Below are 18,321 nucleotides of genomic sequence, written 5' to 3'. Positions count from 1 at the left end.
GTAGATTTAACACAATTTATAGGTTTTTCCATACTTAGTTAAGAATCACACAACATGTGTGATCTTTTGTTTTGATTTGAAACGAAGTGTTACATGATCACAAATCATTGTATTTTGTCTATCATAATTTATGGTTTCCAGTGAGGCATAAACCAAACCAATAATGGTTTCATCAACAAGCCACAGTTAAGTCAAGTATGATTTTGCCTATGTATTTTCTATACACAAAAAACTGCTGTCAATATACTATAACCAATAGTTATGCTATGCTTAGGCTATTTGAAACTATACTATCCGTTTTATTGTGTATATTTAAAAATGAATCTCATTTTGTATTTCAAATCTCATACTGCATCAGTATCAAAACTTAGATATTGATATCAACATATTTTTAAATTCTGTCCTCCTGAATTCAGAAGAATATTCACTGTGAACAAAACTAAGAAACAGATGCTTTTACATAAAAGAATAAAGAAAAACCATAACTCGTTAAGATAGTTAAAATAGAATAATGAAAATAGGTATTTCATAAAACATCAGGTGAAGAAGACTTTCACGTCCTGGGTTACATATAAAGGTTTTTCATTTTTTTCTTAGCTTCTAAGTAATATGCAAACACTCCAAGATTATTGTATACAAATACAGATCAGAACCAACTAATTAACCCTGACCTGATTAAAAAATAATAATTTAATATTTTCTTTAACCAACTATTTCAAGTGGCACTTCAGTTAATAAAATTTTGACTTGCTTTATTGGCTTGAATTGTATTTTATTTCACTTAAATTTAAAGGCTGGATATTCCTTAGAAACATTTTTAAAGAATTCATTTTATATATTAAAGCTAACTTTATATCTTCTCATAAAAATTACTGCTGATGTCATGATATTCATTAGGAAATATACTACATTCTCTTATTCATCAACCCAAATTGCTATATTAGAACAATACACAATAGACATTTGTGCTACACAGTACATATATAATGGAGAAGCTCAAAAGTCAGAAACTTTAAAAAAAAGATCAGAATGATGATCCTATTATTTTTATTAAAGTTTAAATTTATGAAACACTGGCTAAAGCTAATGACAAAGTACTCATAACTTTATCGTTCACATTTCACACAATAAGCATTTTACATGCTACAAGAAAACACACTGAGCATTATGTTACAACTGGTGCATTTCTCTATTAACATATAGCCCATGTCAAACGCAAAATATCAGAACTTGTTTAGTGTTAAAAGGAAATTAATGAACTTTCAAAACACAATTGTTGTGGAAATTCCTTTCATTTACAACCTGCATAATGCTTGTTCCATTCACAGAATAAAATGTTTAGACTGATCAAGAAAAATATATTGTAGGGATTTCACCAGGTTATTTATTTATGCATTTCAAACTGAGAAAAAGAAATCTGAATTAGAGATAATTTGAATATGACATTATTTAATAAAGAGTAACTAACAATTTGATATGCTGAAACAACAATTTAGAAAAAGATCTTAATTTCAGGATAAACATGATTAACTATCATGTAATTCATTTTTCCATTTCTATGTAAACTCCAGGAGGTACGTCCTGGAGGTATGTTCAATCACATATTACATCACATTCTAAAGAAATGAAGGAGTTTTTGTTCATAATTTATTCCAATTTATTGTACTTTAAAAACCTGAGAACTGTACAGTCTAAACAAACAAACAACCCTGCAATTCAATAGGTGTCTTAATCCAAAAAATACAAAACGTCACTTTGCTTACTTCAGTTAATGGATTTTTTTTTTATATTAATATTATGTCTTATTCTTCTTAGCATATCAGAAGCAGAAGAAAATCTGATATATATATATATATAATTCAATTATAAAACACATACACTATAGGCAAAACATCCCAAATTCAAACCTGCCAACTACCAATAGGGCTGAGAATCTCCAAAGAACCATTTCAGTTAGGAACATCATATTTTTTTCCATAGAAAAAATAGTACCTAGGGATCAGGGTGCAGAGGTAACTGTATCATTATTAGTCTTTAAATGAGTTTATAAAACTTGATTCTGTTGGCATTCCAGCAGAAAGAGAATTATGGTCTGTTCCCTACCTGAGTTAGAAGGAAAGAAAATGAAGATGCTTAGGCTAATTGTTCTGATGATTTATTGGATTTTTAAGACTGACTGATTCCAAAAGGAATTAGGAGGCTTAAAATATTTCAAATACATAATTTAAAACACAGTTAGAAACACAACCAACCAGATAAAAGAGCAATATTAATATTCAAAAACCATAAGGACCATACTTGACGACATGAGAGCAGAGCCAAGTCTTAAGGACTTGGGAGAGTAGATGTGCCTATTTCTGGAACTTCTCCCGTTTCAGAGGACAGGGTCTGTAATATATACATTGCTTTACCTGTGCCCATTTCAACATTTTAACCTTAAATGGTTTCTGGAATATCCCTATAATCTCTTTTTTTTCCAACTAACTAGAACAACAACTTGCACCTAAACATTGGCAAGACGAAAGAGATGGTGTTAGACTTCCGGAGAAAAAAGGAGGAACCTGCCCCACTTTACATCGGGGAAGACTGTGTAGAGAGAGTTTCCTCCTTTAAATTTCTGGGAGTCTACCTCTGTGAAGATCTGACCTGGAAAGTTAACACAACCCAGGTGGCTAGAAAGGCCCAACAGAGGCTTCACTTTTTTAGGGTCTTGCGGAAGAACAAGGTAGAACAACAGCTAATGACCCTCTTTTACCGGTCTACTATAGAGAGCGTCCTCTCGTATGGTATTGTGGTTTGGTATGCTGGTCTGACAGCCGCGGACAGGAAAGTATTGCAGAGGGTAGTGGGCACAGCACAAGACATTGTGGGCTGTTCCCTGACACCACTGGATGACATCGCCAGGGCTCGTTGCCTTTGAAGAGTGAGGAAGATTCTCAGGGATGACTCACACCCTGGACGGTATCTCTTTACTCTCCTACCATCCGGTAGGAGATATAGGAATATAGCCAGCCGTACCAACAGGCTGAAAAATAGCTTTTATCCGTGGGCTGTTAGGCTTTTAAATGGGACATAATCTTATGCAGAATTGAATTGGGAGGCCGGTGTGTGGTGTAGTTGGTTCACATGGTGTGGTAGGATGGAGGGTGTGTTGGGGGGAGAGAGCACGGGGGGAGGCTCAGCTAATCTCAATGTACACATGTTGTACTTTGACAATAAAGGTTTATTTATTATTATTATTAGAAGCAGGGATAGGCAACCTTGACTCTTTTATGACTCGTGGACTTCAACTCCCAGAATTCCTGAGCCAGCATGGCTGGCTCAGGAATTCTGGGAGCTGAAGTCCACGAGTCATAAAAGAGCCAAGGTTGCTACAGAATTATTGCAGGGAACACATCAAAGCCCAATGTTGAATGGCAGAAAATGCATTGTATGTTTTCTGCATGCATTGTATAACACTGAATCAACTCAGGTACAAACTATACATTCAAAACTATTAAATGTAATTGAAATTATAATTTTTTTAGATTACTCCTGTTAGCAAAAGTAACAGTTGGCAGTTTATAAACTATCTTTAAAATACAATACTTGGATTTTTTTCCTCTGAAAAAAAATCCTATTGAATGCTGGGTTTCATTAAACTTGTTTACATTTTTTCCTAAGTAATGTTTATTAAGTTTTAACTTCAGATTTTTACTCCATAACAAACAGTGCAGTTATGCAAATATTTACATTTTTGTTCAAGCTATTTTCTTCTACACAAAAATAAGAAGAGTTTGATTTTTTCTTATTTGAACACATTTGTTTGTTTGGAAAAATGATTAATAAACATTTGTATGATTAATATGTGCACCTACATATGATGTCCCTTAATGAAAATGCATTCATATAGCCAAGCTAAATTTTCAAAAACTGTCTAACTTTAAAATTAAAAGATTATGTTCAGCATTAATAACTTGGCAGCTGATTTATCCAATGGAAAACTTTCCATATTTAATCCAGAATGACTTTTTCCATCTCACCATAGTCTCAAAAATAAAAGCAATTCACATAAAACATGTATGACTGTAGGCTCTATTGACACCAAATTAATACTATGACATTTATAGAAAATTATCTGATTACATTCTATCAAAGGAACATGATTCAAAGAAATCAACCCAGTCATTTTAGATCAGGGGTGTCAAACTGCCAGCCCACGGGCTGGATGCGTCCCGACGAAACCGTGCCCACCCCATTGCCGGCAATGGGGAAAAAGCTCTGATACGTCGCGCGATGTCACGTGACGTTGCAAGTTTGACATGCCTGTTTTAGATGTTCACAGTACAAAATTTATTATTTATGTATTAGCTCTAATCTCTAATCAATATATCAATGCGTTTAATCAATAAAATATTAAGAAAAGATAACATATCTTTGAGTTGAACTTGACTCTAGGTGAGCACATAGGAATAGAATAGAATAGAATAGAATAGAATAGAATAGAATAGAATAGAATAGAATAGAATAGAATAGAATAGAATAGAATAGAATAGAATAGAATAGAATAGAATAGAATAGAATAGAATAGGAGAGGAGAGGAGAGGAGAGGAGAGGAGACAAGACTTGGAAGGGACCTTGGAGGTCTTCTAGTCCAAACCCTGCTCAGGCAGCAAACCCTATACCATTTCAGACCATTCTCATGCCAATTAATTGAGACCAAATTTTTTAGTTAGAGTTGTATTCAACCATAACAAATCTACAGTACAGATTTCACAGGCTATAGGAATTGCAGAGAGGAAAGCAATTCCGTATCATGCAAGCAACAATACATTCCAATTACCATGCAAGCAATAATCCACATCCACATTACACCGGATATGCCCCATGAGAAAATAGATAAGTGACTGGCCAATTCCATATATATGTATTTCTATAAAGTTTATACAGCTTTTCTAAAAGTGCTTCCAAAATCCACCAAGTCAATATCTTTATTAAGCCAACTGAAGTGTTACTAAACTGTTACAAGCAATCAAGTTTCAACAGATCTTCATATGGGTTACAGAAGGATGGAGAGGAAAAAAGGTTAGGAAAAATGCAGCTGATGTTAGATGGCTCTATTGTTAGGTGAAGTTGTAAGGAGTTTCTGATATGCAATCATATACTGTCAGATACAGAATAAGATGTAAAAACAATTTTATCTAATGCATGCTTTAGCTTGACCACATAATCTGGGTAATGTTACAGTTAAAATAAATATACAAATTTATATTACAAATATAATGCTACAGATTTGATAAATACTGCTTACTTTTACTAAAAATATTCTAAATTGCAGTAAGAAATGTGTACAAAGAAAATACAATTATTCTTTTAAGCAGGAATTAAAATTAAATATTTTAAATCAATTAATATTAATTTAACTAACAGAAATAATTATTTTAGTTGTTAATGTGAAATAACTGTATGAAATTTAAAGTTATCCCTAATATTTGTGAAATTTAATTTAAATGTCTTATGTTAAATTTGATTGCTAAGTATGTTATTTCATAATGAAGTCCCACTGCCAGTAAATGTTGTGCAAGGTGATTTATTTCCCATAAGGCTGTTAAAAATTTTTTTTGCAAAGTTATTTTTTTAATCCACTTCTACCTCTTGATTCAGTCTTCTATGAAATTCAAATCCTATGATAATATTTGAAGTAAAGATACATATTCTCTCAGTATAAAGAACATGAATTCCTACTATTTGTATGAACTCAATTGCAGGGAAGAAGTTGAAGTCTCTAACATTTTTAGGTTAGTGAAGTAATATATATGGAATTTGCACATCATGTGATAGACATTCTTATCAAATGGATGCTTTGGGCCAAAATTCAAGTATCATAAAGTACAGATAATCCTCGAGTTACGAATGTAATAGAACTTGCTAATTACATTCGTAAGCCAAGGATTTGTTTGACTGAATCACGTAAAATGAATGTGATCACGCCTTGCTTTCTCCAGTGCATTTGCTAACTGAATGTGCAGGTCATTAAATGCACATGAGGTATCTCAGGGTAGGGAAGACCATGTGGGGCCTGGTGCTGGAGCAGGCTTCCCAAGCCTTCCCCCAATCCACTAAGATATCTCATGCTCCCCTGGGTCCTCACAATTGCTTCCCACCCACCCACCCATTCTGCCATTTTCTCCACAGACTAGGCCTGCTTTGCTACCATCCTGGATTCCACTTACTCCTCTCCTCCCCATTTCACATGGATTACTTACACTTTGAAGATCTCCAGAGCTCCAAAAAAGGCTGACCCACTGGTAGAGAAGCTGAAATATTTTATTCAGATGTTGGTGAAACTGTAAGAATGTGAAATCTAAGGAAAACATTTTCACCAGCTTCTGAATAAAAGACTTTGACCATGGGTCAGACGGCCAGCAGGCATCCGGTAGTAGAAAAGGCCTGGGCAGGGCCACAGCATCCTCCTGCTTCAGAACAACGTCAGGGATTAGGGCAGCAGCAGCAGCAGCCAATCAACGAAGAGCTTGCTTCCTTTCTCTCATTGGGCTAAACTGCAACTTCTCATTGATTGGCTGCTGCTGCTACCCCAATCTCACGTTCTTACAGTTTCATTGGCTTCATCAGCTTCTCTGCCATGTGGGTCAGCCTCTTCTGGAACTCTTCAAAAAGTAAGTACAGTAAAGCCATGGGAAATGGGGTGGGGAGGAGTAAGTGGAATCAGGGATGCTAGCAAAGCAGGCCCAGTGTGTGAGAGACCCAACAGGGCAGGATGGGGGGGAGGGATAGGTAGGGGGCATGTTGCAGTGTCTCTGCGATTGGTCCTAAGGGCAAATGACCACTGTGGTGCTGCAACATGCATAACTTCGGGACCAGGTAGTAAATACTTTTGCGGGAAGAGGCTTGTAATTTTGAACAGTCGCCAATTGAACTGCTGTAACTCGAGGAATATCTGTATAAGCTGAGTTATTTAAAAGAAAAAAGAGAGAGAAAAATTGACCAGAAATCAAAGTAATGAGCATAAGTGGAGACAAGTTTCCAAACACATTTTTTTAATCTACAGTATTATTCTTTATAAACATTTTTTTAAAAAATAAACAAGATTCATAAAGTAGTTTGATAAACTGAATAAAAGGGGCAAGTCTGATTCACAAATATCAATTCATATAGGTGCCTATATAAATATCATAATATCCATTGCACAGAAAGAAAATTAGTGATGCTCAGAAAAATATACAGAAAAAATGGCATCTAAAACATTAACTCCAGCCACATAAATTCATTAGATGAAAAAATCCAGATGCATATATAGGGGAGGTGGAAAGAGAAAGTAAATACACTACAGAAGAATCAGAAATAACAAACACCTCACATATCAAAAAAAAAACCACAGCAAATCAAAACAATCCAGTTAAAACACATACACCCAAATGTTATCACTTATTTAAAAAAGCAACTAAAGTACTCATGCCCAAGAGGCTTTATAAGCATATTACCAACACAGGATAGCTATTGCCTTCCAAGAGGCTTCCACTATTATGCTTTTTTCTAGGTAAGTGATTGATATGCTTTAAAGCAGTCAGAACAGCCACCTGCCATTTTATCATGTACAAATGCCTGTGGTTTCCAGCCACATTAGGAAATTCATATTATGGATAAACCACTGCTTTTTTTGTAAAAGAAAAAGGTGCCGGAACTCACACATGTCATACAACCCGCCTTGCCTACCCTACAAGGTTCCATCAAAAAAAAAGGTGCCGGAACTCCGTTCTGAGCGTTCTATGAAAAAAAAAAGCCCTGGGATAAACACTGCAACTTCACCACCAGTTTTTACTTTTTTTAAATTTTTATTTTTTATTTGTTTAACTACAAAAACCTGGAGCCAAAGGTTATGATAAAACAAGAAGATTAAACCAATATAATATAGCTGCACAGTTGTAACATGACAAGTAACTTTAAAGTAAAAAATAGGTTTTGGGGCATTACTTATAAAACAATAAAGGTGGATTAAATATCTAATAAAAAAGCAAAAAATATTATTGCTTATGAGTATATATTATGGTTTTCTTCTACTTGCTTTATGTAAGCTCCAGATTGTTGTGATCCATAAATCCTGCATTGGTATAATTGGAGACACAAGTAAATAAAGCAATATAAAAACAATTAAACCTTTTCTAATGTTCAGTTTTATGCGGTCCCTACCTTAAAGTCACTATGACCTTTTATGAGTTTCTATAAATTCAAAATATTTCTGACTTTTTTCTTATGATTTATTCTATGGCAATTATACAAATAGTCCTTGACTTATAATTTCATAAATTGTTGCAGTCACAATGGAACAAACTTAATTCCTATAGAACAGTAAATAAATCTTTAAATTTGCCAATAAAATTGTTTCTTTGAAAAATGCTAAAGTCAGTATCACTGAAATCCCTCTATTGTCCTGGCATAATCAAAAATTGGTTATGTCTACAAGTATTATCCAAGGCTGTCAGTTATTCCGTTGACACATTGGATTGAGCCATGATTTATTTATCTGGACTACTTAATAAATTGCATTTGGCTGGATATAAAGACTTAAACTCCAATATTTCCAAAGAATTTGTTTTTTTAACTAATATATTAATTAAGTCTCATTTGATTAATAAAAGGACTACGCCAACAGTATTTTAATTTTAATTTTTTCAAGTTTTGCTTAATATTTACTACTTGGTTTTATATTTTATAAAATGTATATATTTTAAAAAATTACATTCAAAAAACAATTGCTCTTTGGAAGCAATGAGTCGATTCATATAGGCATTAAGGCATGATTTAACTAGAGTTTCTTAAATAAACCATAATTACTGTTTAAAACATGGTACTCTATAAATCAGGATTTATAAATCATAATGGCTCATTCAAGCCAACTAAATCACAACTAAACATATTACACTATAGCTGAATACAACTAGTGAATCGAACCACTTATCTATTGTAAGCCACTAAAATGGTTTACCTCTGTACAAAATTTTAATATTATTACTAGTTTGCCATCAAAAATGAAAATATTAGGAATAGAAAAAAATATTAAAGGTGAAGATCAAGCATTCTTTGCTGCTTCTGTGCTCCTTTGATCATGTCAAAAATTAACTTAAATTCCATTTATGCAATTCATAAAAGCACCAGAAGGCTTTACTGGCACTCAATTTCATATTTTAAAGGATCTGCATTCATGTATTAGATGCCTCTCAGAGTGCCTTCAGGCTTCAATTATCTGGTTATATAAATATAAATAGCACTATTAATAAAGTTTCCCATCATGTAAACTATTATTAACTAAGGAAGGAGAAAAAACCATACAGTTGAGGTCCAGATGCTTCCATATGCCTTTAGGATGAATATTTTAAAACACAATACCCAAATAATAATTGTTATATAAATAAAAACAAAAGGCTAAAACCCAAGCTAATTAGAATAAACTCACTATACAGAGCAAAAACACTCCAGTCAATCTAGTTGTTGGTTTTTTTCTTTCTCCATGGCAAATAGTTTCAGAAGATGTCGGACTTGGCAATAATATGGGAAAAGATGCAAAAAAAAAAATTCAGCTTCCCTACTTCAAAAGATCAATTTCACTGCTTTCACTCTGCTTAAAATTGAAAAAAATCAAAGTTCTCTTACATTACGTCATCTTTTCTTGACACATTCAACTAATGTAACATAATATAAAGAAAAATCATTTTGCCTATATTACTCTTTAAAATGTTTCCTCATGTATTATTCTAGAAAGTATTGTACTTTCATTTATCAGCAACAGATCTTTTTCCTTCAATACATCCTGGAATAAAAATTTGTGAAATCACAATTTATTTTTCTCTTTGTTATAAACTATACACAAATTTAATTGAGGGGTCCTTGGTGTTCTCTGAGCTTGCTTGTTTTCTTGCAGATGTTTCATTACCCTAACTAGGTAACATCATCAGTGACTAGCACTGAAGATGTTACCTAGTTAGGGGAATGAAAGGTCTGCAAGAAAACAAGCAAGCTCAGAGAGCATCAAGGACCCCTCATTTCAATTCTTAGCTACAAATATTCTCCTTTATTGATAAATTTAATTTCTCTAGTAGGTATTTTTCAAAAGTCTTTGTGTTGTTTCAATGGCCTTCAATTTTCCAACTTTTCTCCTCAGCCTGTGCCTAATTAACATTGAACCCTAATTTTTTACATCCCTGGAAGTTAGTAGCAAACTAAATGTACTCTATGTATCGTTAATCCTCGAGTTACAAGTGTGCTATCATGGTCATAACTTGGGACCATCAAAAATGGCTTGGTCATGTGACCAACACAATTTTACAATCTTTTTTTCAATAAGTGAATCATTGCAGTTGTTAAGCAAACACTGCGGTCATTAAACAGTCCAATGGTTTGCTATGATTTTGCTATGAAGCAAAACCTTCATAAAATATGGTCACATGGTGACAGAGTTTTGCAAATGGTTCTATATGCAACCCAATGGATCCTAACAGGTCCATTGGAACTTCAAACAATCACTAAGCAATCAGTTCTACATCAAGGATTGCCAGAATTTCATTAGTAACATCATCCAATATATTATATATAGAGATGCAACTATTTCTATCGAAATAAACTCCAGGTTCTTATGGCTTTCTGGACTTCTGAAACTGCTGAAAGGATTGTATTGTGGAGCTGTGCTTTCTGCAGGATGTTTTCTGCTTTGTGTCCCTTCACTGTTGAACACTGGAGCAGGCTGTTGAGAAAAAATCCTGCAGAAAGCAGAGCTATACAGCACAGTCCTTTCAGCAGTTCCAAGAAGGCTCCAGACCTATTTGCACTACTCAGGTAACCCTGAGGACACAGACAAATCTCCAAGTGGCCTCAATGATTCTCCAAAAGAATACACATGACCAGATGTCTGCAAGGAGTATACAGTAAATCCTTCCATTCCCACCATCCAGTCAGAGCTGAAGAAGCTTCTTGGATGAGAGGAGAAACACCTTCAAAGAAAAGCAAGAAAGTCCAGTTGCCTCTTGAAAGTGCATTTCTGGGACAACCATGACCTGGATGACTGAAAATCTCCATAGACATACAGCTTTTTAATTATTCAAGTAGCAACAACACTACAGGGAATTTTCAACTTAAGAATCATTTGTTCAGTCACTGTTCAAAGTTACAATGGCACTGAACAAACAGACTTGTCAGCAGTGAGAGCTGGGGTGGTAGAGTGCAAGGCACTGGGCTCCCAGCATGCAGGATGGAAAAGATGACTGCAGCTGTGACTGGGGCAGATGCAATTCCCAGGCAATTACCACCTTGCAAGGCAGGGCACAAGGCAGCCAAAGGGCAGAGATGGTGGGGAAATTGATGGGTGGGAGGAGATGGAAGCAGTCCCTTACCTTATTGAGGCTCAGGAAGCCCAGAATGGCTTGCATTGGGTGGACACTTGTTTCATAATGCACAATTCTCAGTTAACAATGGGAAACAGGACTGCCAGGATTGCAGTTATTAAGTAGTGGTCACATGATGTCTCAATTTGTAAGAACATCACATAGTGATGAAAATTTCAGTCCCAATTATGGTTGTAAGTCAAAGACTACCTTAAAATCTAATTGTAATAAACACGAGAAAATCAGCTCATTTTTTTCAATTAGTCTTAAATCTGATTTTATTTAGCTATTCTCCTTTATTTCACCTTTAAACTAGTTCAGAAATGAAACAGCATTTTTTTAAAATGACATTGGCATTGATTGCTTCTGGCTTATATTAATGTTTGAACATATCCATTCAAATAAGGGCATTATAACAACAAAACTTGATTCACAGATAAACTCAAGCAACTACTCCGTGCCAAAGAGAAAGCCTACAGGAAAGGAGATAGAATGCTGTACAATCAGGCCAGGAATGTATTAACAAGGGAGATCAGAGCAGCAAAAAGAAGCTACTCTGAAAAGTTGAGGAAATTAGCCCTCAACAAATGAACCAGCAAATGTGTGGAAAACCCTTAAAAATATCACTGGCTACAGCAAACCTCCTTCCCATGCTGAAAGGAATTGACAACTGGCAGATGACCTGAATGTGTTTTACTGTACATCTGAGAGGAAACCATTATCAACTATCGCCACCCTCTCCATTTCAGATACACCAACAACAGCCAAGTCTCCAATAGCTGATTCCATCCTTCTGGGCCTCCCACCACTGGTAATCACAGAAAAAAATGTGTGAGGTCTATTTCACAGACAGAAGCCTGGAAAAGCACCAGGCCGGACAAGATAACTCCTTCTTGACTGAAAGTTTGTGCTAACCAATTGACCTCCATCTTCATCCGCATCTTTAGTTAATCACTAGAGATCTGTTATGTTCCTTCTTGCTTCAAACAATCTACTATCATCCCATCAAGCCCTCCATCAAGGAGCTGAACAACTACACACTAGTTGCTATGACATCCATAATTATGAAAACCTTTGAAAGGCTAGTACTGGCCCACCTGAAAACCAACACGGATCCACTGTTAGACCCCTTGCAATTTGCATATTTGCTACTGAGCAAATTGGCAGATTATGCTATTAATATAGTACTTCACTACATCTTATAATATCTTAAATCTTCAAGGACCTATGCAAGGGTCCTTTTTGTAGACTTCAGCTCGACATTTAATACCATCACTCCAGATATTCTTCTCACTACAAGTATTCAGCTGGCTGTGCCTGACACACCTGTAAGTGGATCATAAGCTTTATAACAGATAGGGAGCAGCAGGTGAAACTAGGCAAAATCACAGGTACCCCCCCCCCAAGGCTACGCGTTTTCTCCATTACTCTTTTCTCTATATACCAACAACTGCATCTCAAAGGATCCCTTTGTTAAAATACTGAAGTTTGCAGATGATACAACAGTGATTAGTCTCATTTGAGATGAAAACAAGTCTGCATACAGATGGGAAGTTGAACAACTGGCCCTGTGGTGCAGCCGGACCAATCTTGAACTGAACACACTCAGAACTGTAGAGATGTTAGTAGATTTTAAGAGAAGCCCTCCTATTCTACCACCTCTTACAATACTAGACAACACAGTATCAACAGCAGAGACTTTCAGGTTTTTAGGTTTTATAATATCTCAAGACTTAAAATGAACACTTAACATCAAAAATGTCATGAAAAAAGCACAACAAAGAATGTTTTTCCTGCATCAACTCAGAAAGCTCAGACTGTCCAAAGATGCAGTTCTACAAAGGAATTATTGAGTCTGTCATTTGCATCTCTATAACTGTCTGGTTTGGCACAGCAATGAAATAAGACAGACACAGACTTCAACAGATAGTTAGGACTGGGGGGAAAAAATAACAACAACCAGCCTGCCTTCCATTGAGGACCTGTATACTGCATGAGCCAGAAAGAGGGCTGTGAAAAATAGCTACAGACCCAGCACATCCTCTATATAAACTGTTTCAACTTCTTCCCTTAAGACGATGCTATAGGGCACAGGTCTGCAACCCGCGGCTCCCAGTCCTCTGCCATGTGCAGTCCAAAAAAAAAAAGTGGGAGTAAAAAAGTTCAACCAATCAATTCAAATACGCAGGGTAGGTGCATATCTCGCATTGGCTCCACTCTTCAGTCAAACTCTGTTCTGCACATACACGCATGTACGTGCATGTGCACACATTTTTTGTGGCTCCCAGTTTTTCCTTTTGTAAGGGAACCGGTTCCAAGTGGCTCTTTCACTGTTTCAGGTTGCTGACCCCTGCTATAGGGCATTGTACAGCAAAACAACCAGACAAAAAGACAGTTTTTTCCCCATGCTATCACTCTGCTAAACAACTAATCCCTACAATACTGTCTATGCCCTAGGATGTCAAACTACCCAGTAGGGCTGTATTACCTATTATCATTCTCATGTTTTCATCTTTCCTATTACCTATTTCCTTAGTTTCTTATAACTTGTTTTTTGTATCTCATGATTTATGTTGATTGCTTTTATTTAGTATTCTATTATGATTTAGGTTGATTATTTGGTATCCTATGACTATCACTAGGTGTTGTATCTTATGATTTATGATGATTGTATTTTATGATTATGGTCATGATTTATCACTTGTTGATTGTATCTACACTGAGAGCTTATACACCGGAGACAAATTCCTTGTGTGTCCAATCACATTTGGCCAATAAAGAATTCTATTCTATTCTATTCTATTCTATTCTATTCTATTCTATTCTATTCTATTCTATTCTATTCTATTCTATTCTATTCTATTCTATTTGTCTGATACATAATGAAACATTTGATCATACAATCAAAACATGATTAACAAGCAAGTATTATATATGAACAACAGCTAAACTATTCTGTAATTATTCCAATTAATTTTAGAGTCTACCTGGTAACCTATTTGATGAATGCTCACATTTCTAAATTTATTGATTTAAATTACAATATTAAAATATTTTGGTTTGATCAAAAGCAGAAATGTTACATACCTCAACAGACAGAAATGTTGGTTCATCATTTACTATGTCCACTCTGCCTGAAGAGATACTTCTGTTTTTCAGCTGAAAATGTGTTTTACTCATGTAGCCATCAGTAGAGTCCTATGTTTAGATATTAAAGAAAAGCACACTTTGAATTTTTTGTTTTCAGGAAAGAATTCTACAAATTTAAAAGGTTTTTCATTTTAAGGATTTTAATTAAATTATGCAATACGCAAACTGATACAAAAGCATCCCAAATTAAATACTTAAGTCCTTATTGCTCAATATTCTTAAAACAGTATATAAAAATTCAGAATTATTAGACCTACTCCTACCCACATTTTCTATTCATGTTTACTCAAATATAAGCCCCCTTAAATTTAATGATGTTCAGTCTCATGTATGCATAGGATTGCTGCTTCTGTTCTATTGATTCTATCCACTTACTTTTGTAATACTAGAAAAATCTTTACCTTTTTCTTTCTTGGTAATACTTCCATTAGTTGATAATCTTAAAGCTGATTTTTTTTTCTCGATTTCTTTACTGGAGGAATCTTTTCACTTTCTTTCTAAGCTATCCTAGTAATATTATATTGCTATCAAATATTAATTCATTGTCATGTTTTAAAACCAGTTCATCAAACTCAACCAACCATTATACGTTCTAGTGGTATTACACTTTATTTATGGTTACAGAAATGTGTAGGCAATATATGAGGATTAAATCTAAGAAAAATTCAGTATTCTGAATAAAGATATTTTCATAATATGCAGTAGAATCTGATCTTTCAACAGAAGAATAAAAATACTAAATTTCACTATTTAAAACAATTATTAATTAGCTAAGTAGAAACAAAATTTTCAGATGAAACATTGGAATTGGAAGTTTCTAAGAACACATTTTGAGTATTATCGTCCAGGATGAGGACATAATTATTTGTAAAATATTACAACTTAAAGCATTACTTAAAGAGGATTTGTTCCTTTTACAAAGCAACGTTTGCCTAACAAAGTATATCATACAATATGATCTTGCCTTTTGCCTTACAAAATGTATCATATCAAATGTGGCAGAGAGAAAATAAGACACAGGGTAAATATTCATAAATAAAAATCTCTAGTTAATACCATATTGAATAAGAATTTCAAAACAGTCAAAACAAAACAAGGTTGTATTGTTATTAAATCATATATGCTGACCCATTTTCCAGTTAAGTGCAGATGGTAAACTGATAAATTGTAAGGCACAAGCATTCAACAGATATTCAGTAAAAGCACTTCACAAGAAGCATGAAGAAGGATTCTTCCCATATGCCATTGAAAATGGAACAAAAAAATTACCATCTGTAATACAGGAGAATGTGAAATAGCACTTTCTAAAATTAAACATTAAAGTACATAGACCCAGAAATGTACTAAAGAGCTCTGTAAGAATGAAAAGTATAATTAAAACTGCTAACTTAATTTTCAAAATGTGAAGGGTTTTTTTGGACTTTAGTCATTATAAATGTCTCAATATGGTGCTTAGCAGCTTCAAATACACTTACCAGCTAGAATTTATCTAGATACATATAAGTTTAGGTGATTTGCCCACTTACAAGATCAAACCTGTTATAAGACCAAATCACCCTTGGTTTGGTCAATCACTGATGGTTGATCTTTACAAAAAAGATTACAGCTTTTTTATTCTCTTTGATTCGCTGGCAGCTTTTGATACTGTTGATCATAATATCCCTGTGAACTGAATCTATATATTTGAAGTTAGAGATACTGTACTAACTCACTTATATCAATAGGGCCATATTCAGGAATAAAACTGGATAATTCCAAGTCAGTTCAGCTGAAAGATTCTAACAATCTATTTAATCCCGAATGCTGGTTAACTTTTACATGTTTGTTGAAGGGGAGAACCACTAAAATGTTTTTAATCTGTTCTAAAAATGTTAATGCTTTTTCCCAATTTGCTATCGAGCCAAATTCACAGTAGCCTTATATGATATTAGAATCTGAATACCTATAGGTGTGTATATCCTTATGTAACTGTCTGTCTAGACCGGGGCTGTCAAACTGCCGGCCCGCAATCTGGTTGCATCATGCTGAGGCTGCACCCACCCCAGCTCCGGCAATGCGAAAAAGTCACAATACGTTGCGACATGTCATGTGATGCGGCACGTTTGACACCCGAGGTCTAGACCTACTGGGAATGCCATATTTTCCAGCAATTTGCTACTGTATGTTGTGACCCCAGAAAGGGCATTCTTGATTCAAATACCCTAATAGTGTAATAATAATAATAATAATAATAATAATAATAATAATAATAATAATAATAATAATAATAATAATAATAATAATAATAATAATAATTTATTTGTATACCGCCCTTCTCCCGAAGGACTCAGGGCAGAGAACAGGGCAATAAATACTAAAATACAAAGATACAAAAATTAAGAAAAGATTAAACAACGTGCCCAAAACATTACAACAATAAGTTAAAATACGTTAAAACAATAATAAAACCCAAACCCATCAGACCAGGCCAGCTTGTTCAAACAAGTAGGTCTTTAGATCCCGCCGGAAGGAGCGAAGGTCGGGTGCCATCCGGAGCTCAACCGGTAAACGGTTCCACAAATCCGGCGCACCCACAGAAAAGGACCTCCCCCTGGGGGCCACCAGACGACATTCTCTGACCGGTGGCACCCTGAGGAGGCCCTCTCTGTGGGAGCGCACTGGGCGGAGGGAAGTTGATGCCGGCAGCAGGTGCTCCCTAAGGTACTCCGGACCCATGCCATGTAGGGCTTTAAAGGTCATTACCAGCACCTTGAATCTTACCCGGAAGACAACTGGAAGCCAATGCAGCTCACGGAGCATAGGTGTAACATGGGAGTATCAGGAGACTCCCAACACAACTCTCGCGGCTGCATTCTGCACCAGTTGGAGCCTCCGAGTGGTCCTCAAGGGCAGCCCCATGTAGAGAGCGTTGCAGTAGTCCAAGCGAGAGGTCACGAGCGCATGAGTGACCGTACGCAAGGCATCCCGGTCTAGATAGGGCCGCAACTGGCGCACCAGGCGAACCTGGGCGAAGGCCCCCCTGGTCACAGTTACTATATGATCTTCTAAAGAAAGCTGTGAATCTAGGAGGACTCCCAAGTTGCGAGCCCTATCTACGGGGGGCTCGCCAGGCATTAGGTTCACAATGTTCACCTGGGCATAGCTTATCTTCATGCCTTCTGGTCTTATTCATTATTGTCATGTAGCTTGTTTTTAAGCTGGTTTTAAATATTTTAAATATTTTACTTTTAGAAGTTTCAATTGCTTAAAAGTCACTGTAAATTGATTTAAATTGTCCTCACTTTGGAATTTGTTATTTACCACTGAAAATGAGTTAAAATTTATAAATCAAATAAATTCACAGCATAAAACTTGAATATGTCATATTACACAAGTAATCCGAACAACGATGGCATATTCCACCTCAAGGAAGGGCTAGTTCAGTTCTTCCCCCCACTTTTCTCAGAGCAAAACCACCCCAGTGGAATGCTGAGGCCCCTTTTAAGTTCCTTCTGCTTTTTTTTCACTGCACAAAGTCAGTCCCCTATGATTAGCAGACAAGCCAGTCATGTCTCAGCAGCAGCAGCAGCAGCAGAGTGCTGGATAGCAAGGGTGTCTGGGATTCTTATGTCTTGCAGAGCATGGCAAGCAGGCCTAGAGCTGCTTGGTTCCAGGGCTGCTTGCTACTCCACAAAGCAGGATGCAGGGCACAGATGGAGGGGAGATAGGCAAGTAGGGGGAATTGGAGGCAGCCCTTTCCTTACTAAAGCTTGGGCCTGAAAGGACCCAAAACCAAAATGGCTTAGACTAGGTTGGGTAT

The 18,321-nt window shown here is 35.6% G+C and overlaps 1 protein-coding gene across 1 annotated transcript in view; it reads right to left on the bottom strand.

The window, feature by feature from the left end:
- Positions 1-18,321, bottom strand: part of LOC308662713 (ubiquitin-like-conjugating enzyme ATG10) — a gene marked incomplete at its 5' end in the record, with an annotated part of 123,427 nt that overhangs the window by 104,826 nt on the left and 280 nt on the right. The window contains one exon of the mRNA XM_081318855.1: positions 14,460-14,570. Coding sequence (XP_081174981.1) covers positions 14,460-14,570 — 111 coding nt within the window. The remainder of the gene's footprint in view (positions 1-14,459; positions 14,571-18,321) is intronic.

This window comes from Vipera berus, assembly GCF_964194415.1.
Source record: "Vipera berus genome assembly, chromosome: 2".
In the NCBI taxonomy this organism is placed as follows: Eukaryota; Metazoa; Chordata; class Lepidosauria; order Squamata; family Viperidae; genus Vipera; species Vipera berus.
Note: the sequence above shows the minus strand (reverse complement) of the source record. Positions and strands in the feature narration are given on the sequence as shown.